General features: G+C 42.1%; 1 protein-coding gene across 1 annotated transcript; it reads left to right on the top strand.

Annotated features, from left to right (window-relative positions):
- Positions 1-614: 614 nt before the first annotated feature.
- On the top strand, positions 615-7,366 carry LOC133918759 (vacuolar protein sorting-associated protein 29). The gene is made up of 3 exons (XM_062362806.1): positions 615-981; positions 5,272-5,409; positions 6,783-7,366. The coding sequence occupies exons 1-3, from the start codon at positions 850-852 to the stop codon at positions 7,077-7,079; spliced, it is 567 nt and encodes a 188-aa protein (XP_062218790.1). The 5' UTR covers positions 615-849; the 3' UTR covers positions 7,080-7,366.
- Positions 7,367-8,622: the final 1,256 nt, after the last annotated feature.

The following is an 8,622-nucleotide window of genomic DNA, read 5'->3' as shown; positions in this document are numbered from 1 at the left end:
GAAATGCAGTGTACGTTGGGTTGGATTAAAAGAACGTGAGATGAGATTGTCCACAGAGGATTTTTGGATGATATTGGAAAAAATAGAACAAAGATTTGTCCAACCTTAAAATTCATTAACCTATTCTAATATTTTATAAATACATTTTTCATCACACAAAATAAATTCTTTTTAAACTCTAAAATTTTTGGAAAAATTTCAAATTTCAAGAAGAATGTTATTTTATTGTTTTAAAATGCTCACAATCTAAAATAGAAATTTTGGGGTGTGACAGCACACTCGGACGAAATGTAAAACCCAAACCCGATCTTACCCTATTCAGATACCCGACCTGTCAGACCAGTTGGCAGATCTAAACCCAAACCCATAGAGTATAGAACCGGAAGCAAATTCTATAGGACATTTTTATTAAAGACCTCCGTAAGACTCTAATCTAATCACATATTCTCTGATCCAACAACTAAATTAAAGATGAAAAAGAGAAATGAGATCATAATAGAGAATAACATTTTTTTTAAGAACTCATCCTATTAAAATTTGTTTTCATAGAACCCAGATCCCATTACCACCATAAGAGCGAGCCACAAGGCCCGCCACTAGCCTGTGGGCCCACGGCCCCGCATCCCGGCCCTACGTGCTCGCCCCTCTTCCTCCGTCGCTCGCATCTGAAACGAGGAATAGGGAACCGATCTTGTTCGCGTGGGGGGTCGAGGTGGGTATTTGACGTTTTGACTCGGATCATGGTGAGCAGCTCGAGCAGACAGAGAGAGCTGACCTGAGGTGTGAGACGCGGATCGTTGGGTAGAGGCGGAGAAGAAGAGGGTGAGGAGGAGGGAGAAGGGGAGGAGGATGGTGCTAGTGCTTGCGCTGGGGGATCTGCACATCCCGCGCCGGGCGCCCGACCTGCCCGCCAAGTTCAAGTCCATGCTCGTGCCTGGCAAAATCCAGCACATCATCTGCACTGGGAACCTCTGCATCAAGGTTAGATTCCTCGCCGCGATTCCTCTTCGATCCTCTCTCTTTCTCAGTCCGCCTACCTGTGACCAATCTGGTTGGCGTATTCCGGAGAGGAGTCTTTTCGGTTCCTGGATGCTGGGTTGGGATTAGCGGTATCGGAGGATGAATCTGCTTGCGGTTGTTTGTTTGTACGGTTGAGCTGCTTAGGTGCGGCGATTTGAGCTCACGGAGGGAAAGAGCACCGTGCCTACACAGGGCAAAGTTTTAGACCGAACGTGATCTTGAGATGTTTCTTTTCAATGAAACCAATTAATGATCGGCGCACACGACTTTGTTGAATTTAGGGCAACCATCCAGCATTAGCTATACGCAAACTAAGAGATAGTAACTTCTACAACTGTTACCGAATTCGATGTGTTCCGGAAAAGAATAACCAAACACCTCGTTGTAGTAGGCTAACTTCTACTGTTGGAACACTCAGGATATCTAACTATGCATTCAGCATTCCTGTTGAAAATTTATTTATAGGTGTGCTAGTGTAGTATCAATGGCCTGTTAACATATGAGATCAGGAATGTTAAGTTAACGTAGTGAACTTGACTTTGTTTAACCTTTTTGGGTCCTCTTGGTAGATCGCATCCTATTGTTGATGCTCTGTCAAAAGATAGCCTCTTGAATTTTTTGCTCTTATTTAACTTTAAGATCTCCAGTGCACAAAAGGTTGCATCTTATATCTTGATTATTATTATTATAGATCTCTATGTCCAATTTTTATGAGAAACTGTGAATGGCAAACTCTCAATAGGCAGTATGTTCAGTTGTTTCCTATATCAAAGTCTACTAGACATTATGCAATTTCAATAAGCTTCCTTTCTAATCAACATTGTTACTGCTGACTTACCTTGCTCCAGTACTATGCAGAGTTGTTCCAGCAAGAACTTTGATAACCACTAAAGATCATAACTAAAGGAAACTCTGTAGTTTTCTTCTTCTGCAAATGTCATGTCTATTGGTAGGCAGGTTGACATTATTACAGGTTACAAATGTGCTTATATATGTGTATAATTATTTTTTTACTTTTAAAAAATCACCATTGAATCAGAATTCTTCTGAAACTACAAATAAAATGTTTTACAGAAAGGACATCAGCTTTCATTCTCTGGATCAGTTTTTTGGTCAGGTTTTCCTTGATGAAACCACATGAAACCTACATTGTGTTCATTGTTTCTTCAATTTAAACTGCACAAGTGTAATATCTATCACTGCTAGATTTATCAAATGGACAACCTAGAAAGCATCACTGTACCACTAATCTTCATTGTAATATTTTTCATTTCATCATTCGCATTTGTCGTTATTTCTTGCTCTTCATAAGGTTGGTCGTCTGCTAATGTTTTAGGAGGCTACAGCAACTTATTTTAACAAAGATCATCTACATGTTACTGCACCCTGTGCAGGTTTATGAAATGTTTCTGAAACTTTTTCTTATGAGAACTGTAAGGGAGAGAGCCGGAGAGCCCTATTGGACACAAATTAGTTAATAAATATGACAAGCACAAAAAGAATCTGTACAGAAGAGCCTATAGGACCCCAAGTTTAGCTTGTCAAAGCCAAAAGGTGGAAATTTGAGATTCATTCGACTGGAAGCCTTATTGAGAGCCTCTTTCTAATACAGAACGAGTTATCTAGATATATCATCTTCTGAGGAGCTCTTTCCTTGTGAAGTTCCAAATCTTTAAGCGGAGGTTTGTTCCATCTGTGTATATTTAGAGAAATCTTGTCAGAATCATTCTATATATTCCGATAGGCAAGAGTGACTAGTTCCTTGAGAAATAACTCTAGATCCTTTGGCTTAAAAATGTTACTCAAACTTGTCAAAGAATGATTACAATGTCAGTCCATTTTTTTTAAAGCATTGGAAATATAATAATTAGTGTCTTACTGCAATCGTGTGAGAAAGCTTTGTCAATTTGCTGATTCCCATTTAATCTTTTACTGCAATTGAGCGAGAAAACTTTTTCAATATGCTGAGCATAGTAGGGCTGTCTCTGTGTCTCATGGGTCTTTTATATTAATTTGCAAATTTCAAGTACATTTGTTTCTTTTCATGAATTTTCACTTCATTTAAATGAACTAGATTACTACATTTAGAGGGAGAATGGAAGCTGGCAATGTCCTCTGGTTGATAATTCAGTTAACTGCCGATGGTCCATTGAGCTCCATACAATAATATGTTCGTAGCCCATGTATCCATTCAGACAGTAGATGGTAAACATATGGGCAGGTTGGTTCTTAATCACCCAATTCTAAGTTCTCTTTGATCTTTCACATCTCCAAGGAAAAAGAAGAAAGTAGTTTCATGAAAACTGACTTGCATGTTGACAAGGATAGCTGCAGAGAATAGTGCTTCAGATCCCATATATTGCTATTTTATTCATTTTCAAGTTTTTTGGCATCACATAAGCATTCGAGTTGGTATGGTCCTATTTAGCCTAGTTTAAGCTTCTCTAATAAAGTAGCTTATGATAGGTTTGCTTATAAGTTAAGTCCCCCCAAGACCCTCCCACTGAAATCAGCTTATATAAAACCTCTAGTACAAATTGGAATTAGGCTTGCAGGATAGGCCCAAGAAGCTGTCAGCTATTTGGCCTAGCTTTGGCTTGGAATGTCACAGAAGGTGAATTTGAAGCTAGGCCAAAGAGGCCCATATATCTTGATCATAGTTATTAAGGCGTCTCCATATTGGTGATATATTGTCATGGCGAGAAACAGTAGCTCGCCACGGCGACGCCACGGTTTGGGCGTGTATGGTGTCTGCCATAGTGGTATGGTGTTGCCGTGGCGTCTATGTGGCGTCCTGTGGCAAGAAGAAGCCCTGTGGCGCCCGGCGCAGGCAAATGGATAATTTCGTCATCGATGACCTTCACCGACTCGATCTTCCACCGTTCACAGGTCCATTCTGCCACTTCCAGCTCCATTTTGCCCGTTGCATCCTCCCTGAGGATGGAGCTCTCATCCAGAACTGTAGAAGAGGGAGGAGAAGCAAGCTCGACGAGGGTATTGGGGTGATCAAGATCTATGGAAGAGGAAGAGGGATGGATGCAGGAGAAGAAAGCATCGATCTAGATCTAGTGCCTTCAATTGAAGTGGCGGCTGCAGTCTGCTTGGTGGTGCTGTTAGGTCATGAAAGGGGGAAGTGTTAAGATTGGCTGTTGGGCTTCTAAGAGGTATTGGGCTGATCTGTGTAGTGGCCTATATCACCTCTCTTTTCCTTTTATTCTCTGATGTATATGTGATATATAGGCTGGTGGGTTGGGCCAACCCTCCTCCCTTCTCATTTCCCCTTTTCTCATTTCTCCTTTTTCTTTTTTTTTTTCATCCTCCCTGCTGTTGTTTTGGTGTTCCTTTAGCTCGTATGGCGTCGCCACACCGCGCACCATAAGCGATACAAAGGTGTGAAGGTGGTGGGTCGCCACACTGCCATAATAACCTTGATCTTGATTTTGGAAACAAAAATATAGAGCATATGTCAGCTGCAATTTTTCTATTAAAATTTACTGTCATCCTTTTTGTATAAATCGTAGGCTATGTTACATGCCAAATACACCAAATTCTAATGTCTAAATTTGCTATGTTGGCAAGAGTATCGAATTTGTCTGTCTTGTCTTGCTGCCCTGTCAATGATGTGTTGAAACCATACATAGACCAAGAGCGATACTCTGTTCGCATATTTGGGAGGCATGCTGAGGTAAATCTTGTGCATCAAGCCCTAATACACAGGATTGTTAAACACTGACTGAAACTCCACCTAGTAGAAGTGTTTCTAGCTTAATATTTGGTTACAAGATTTTTCTAAAAAAATGAACAGAAGAGGAAAACTGCATTCCATCTTGATGAAGTTGGTTTTATTTTTATTAAAAAAAATGCTGTGTGTGGGTGGGAGTCTTTTTCTACTTCCTACATTTGTTGGAAGATACAAAGAAAGATAAAATGTGTCGATGGGCACTTAACATGATGAGATGACAGTTCTAACCGTGGGGCATTGCAAATCTTTTTTCACACAATGAATGATTATGCTATCCTTGTCAAGGAATGTTTGATTTTTGTATACTTTCATGTATTGGGTTATTCCTATTATGAGACTTGGTATTGCATTATTCAACTTGTCATTGTTTCAATAGGACTTTAGTTCCAGGTTGTGGTTTTCCCCTTTTTCTAATGGAAAATTTTCTAATGCAGATTGATGACTTGTATGAACTGTGTGTTTTTATTATGATGAAGTATGGACTGATAAATTTTATTATTTCCATCTAGGAAGTTCATGACTACCTGAAAAGCCTTTGCCCTGATCTCCATATTACCAGAGGTGAATATGATGAGGATGCTCGGTACCCAGAGACTAAGACACTTACAATTGGTCAGTTCAAGCTTGGGCTGTGCCATGGTCATCAGGTTTGTTTTTTGACTCATTACGAGAACTGTTACTTTTGTGCCCATGGTAATACAGTTTAGTCTTAAACATACTCCTTGGCATGTAAAAAGAAACTATGATTGTTTTATCATGTGTAGAAATTATTTCACATGAGATCATGTTCATTAACGTGGTAAGTTATGCTGCATTGTTCTGTGCTGATGAGTGATGAAATGTCTCGCTGCTGTCTGCATATTCTTGATACTGGACTGTGTTTTTCGTTGGATGAAGTGAAATCACTTATAAATCTTTGTGTGTGTTAAGTGATCTCGCTTTAGCACAGGCTCCGTGATCATTTTTGTCCTCTGTACATTAGCATATCCATGTCCTGTGCGTAGAATTGACACTTCTTAGCAAGTACCTCCAACTATCCTGTCATCATGGATTATTCATTCATAATTACTTGGGAGAATTTTCTTTCTGAGGTTCTTAATATCAGTGAAGCAGTAATTCTCTGTATTTTCAGAATGAAAACCAGGGTCTGCCTAGTGCGTAGACACAAGCAACATTCAATTTTGTACTTCTCTCCCAACCTGATCTGCACTAGGCATCATCAATGTGGAATTTGATTGGTGATGAAATGAACATTTTTGGCCATTTTTAAAGCAAAAATGAAAATAAACACTTGGCTTTTTGTATCTCTCTAATGTGGCAATTTGTTTCCCAATTTTCCAGTGAGATGAGTTGTGACTTTTAGTTATAGAATTACTGAATTAGGTGCTTCACTATTGAAAAGCTTGAAGATAACCCTGTGGCTTGGCTTCAGTGTCATTTGTAAGGTCAACTGTCTAGCTCTTTTCCAAATGCTGAGTTCATAAAGCATAAACTGTAACATTCAACTGGTTCAACTTTTGCAACGAAACACATGGTTGAGGCGTTGCAATATAGCAGCAGTCAATGCATCTTCAAATGGTATAGGGTTTGATTCAAAGAACATAGATAGTTTTGTAAAGTTTGAATGGCTGATGGAGGTCTTGCGGAAGTCAGAATGATTTATTTTCCACTGTCCATATCCATAAAGTGATTTGATTCTCCCTCCTTGGGGACATCAAGCCTGTCCACAAAAATTCCATAATTGGTGTCTTGAACTTTACTTCTGGAGAATCATGCACGATGTTGGTTCATTGCATCCTCCAGTGCATTCACCATGTCTTGCGCACCGCATATCACACATTATAGTCCATTATCCTCTTTCACTTTGTACTTCATCTTTTGTAGCCATACTGCTTTACTGAGCATAATGTAAATCTTGAATTCCAGTGTCATTGTTGAATGTTGAGTTGTTCTTATGCAGTGTGTCATTAACTGTGAAGTCTATATTCTCCAGACTTACCTTCTACCTGAACATCATCAGGTTGTTCCATGGGGCGACTTGGATTCCCTAGCGATGCTGCAGCGGCAGCTGGACGTGGACATCCTCGTCACGGGGCACACCCACCAGTTCAAGGCCTACAAGCACGAGGGCGGGGTGGTCATCAACCCCGGCTCCGCCACGGGCGCCTACAGCAGCATCACCTACGACGTGAACCCGAGCTTTGTGCTGATGGACGTCGACGGCCTCCGCGTGGTGGTGTACGTCTACGAGCTGATCGACGGCGAGGTGAAGGTGGACAAGATCGACTTCAAGAAGACGGCGACGATGCACGCGTAGCATGGCGCGGCACAGAAGATACTGATAAATGAGTTTCAGACATGTCCAGTTGCTGTTTCCCCTTTTGCTTGGTTCAGAGCTCCCTGAACTCTTCTTTTTTTTTCTACCGGTTGTGCTCGCCTGTTCATGCGAAAAAAATGGAGCTAGTTTACAGATTAGTTTATCAGATTACAGGGTGGTGATGTGTTTAACTGTTTAGTATTGCCTTTGGTTTGTGTTTGAGGCATGAGCAAGTGGGCGTTGTGTTTGTGTAAAAAGTAGAGGAAATAATGAGAAGAATATTACTAGCTTCCTGTGTCACCATTGATGGCGTCAGTGTGTGGGATCGTGTGCCCGTGCTGCGAGTCTGCGACATGGCCGGCTTCCCAACGTTGCATAGAGGTGGAGCTCACACGTGCTACGGCATGGGAATGCCTGCATTGCACGGCTCGTGCCACATGCGTATGCGCGCTGGACGGCACCGACGCGACACACGCAGAGGCAGGCCCTGTGGCTGCAGGCATCACGTACACACGCATGCACAAGTGGAGTCACCGGTCAAATCAACAGTTAGGCCTGCATGCTATGTTCCAAGCATGTCCGTTTCATTCAAAGACACTTCAAAGTTCAAATATATGTTGCAAACTTGTACATTACTAGTATTGTATTTCTAAGAGTATCTTCAAGAGTGTCATCAACACACACTGTCATACGATTGAATCGTCAAAAATAACACTTTTTTTTTTCTCCAACAGACTCGCCATCGAGCACACGTTTTTACCGGCCTCGTCATCTTCCTTCTCTCGCACGCTAAATCTAGCGTGTCTCTCCCCCACGCCATCCTCTAAATCTAACATGTCTCTCCTTTCACGCCATCCTCTAATCGTTGGTCGCTCGCATCCGCTCATGTGACCATCCGAACTTTGTAGCTCCGTCAAATCATCCTTGGCTCGTCGCCGACACGACCGTCTATGCGAGTCGAGTGCCGCCGCGCCATGGATTCACTTTTGTGCGCTGCTCCGTTAAATCATCCTTTGGATTTTTCGGATTTGATGGAGCTGCTCGTGGGGCCGGCACTGGCGCCAACCGCGCAGCGGATTGAGCTTCAGATCGTCGGATTTCGAGCTCCGGTGCTCCGAGAAGCTGGCCCATGCTGGCCTATTGGGGTGGTGGGTATGATGGAGCTTGTCTGGTGGTGGAAAGAGTAAGCTGCCTCCGCTGCAGCCACGACGGCGGTCGGCGGCAATGGCGCCGCCTCTCCATCTTCGTCGCCTGCTTCGTGCTCTCCGTTGCCACCCCTGCGCTGGCTCGAAGCTATAGGTCTCCCTCTCCTTTTCTGTTTCTTGTTTGGCATGTACATGCAGCTAGATTCATCATTTCTTGTTTTTCTTTCTTAATTCTACGGACAATTTTTACGAGCCAGCTCAGGGTTTGCCTATTTCGTTGCGTAAATTGCGTCATCAACTGAGATGTAGTATTGTTTGTCATGATATAATGTGCCAATTTGACATATTTTCTTGCTCGTAAAGTGTGTATGCTACCTATCGGATGGCCTGATGGGGAT

The sequence above is a fragment of the Phragmites australis genome, chromosome 5 (genome assembly GCF_958298935.1).
Source record: "Phragmites australis chromosome 5, lpPhrAust1.1, whole genome shotgun sequence".
Lineage (NCBI taxonomy): Eukaryota > Viridiplantae > Streptophyta > Magnoliopsida > Poales > Poaceae > Phragmites > Phragmites australis.
This window is presented reverse-complemented; position numbering and strand designations above follow the sequence as displayed.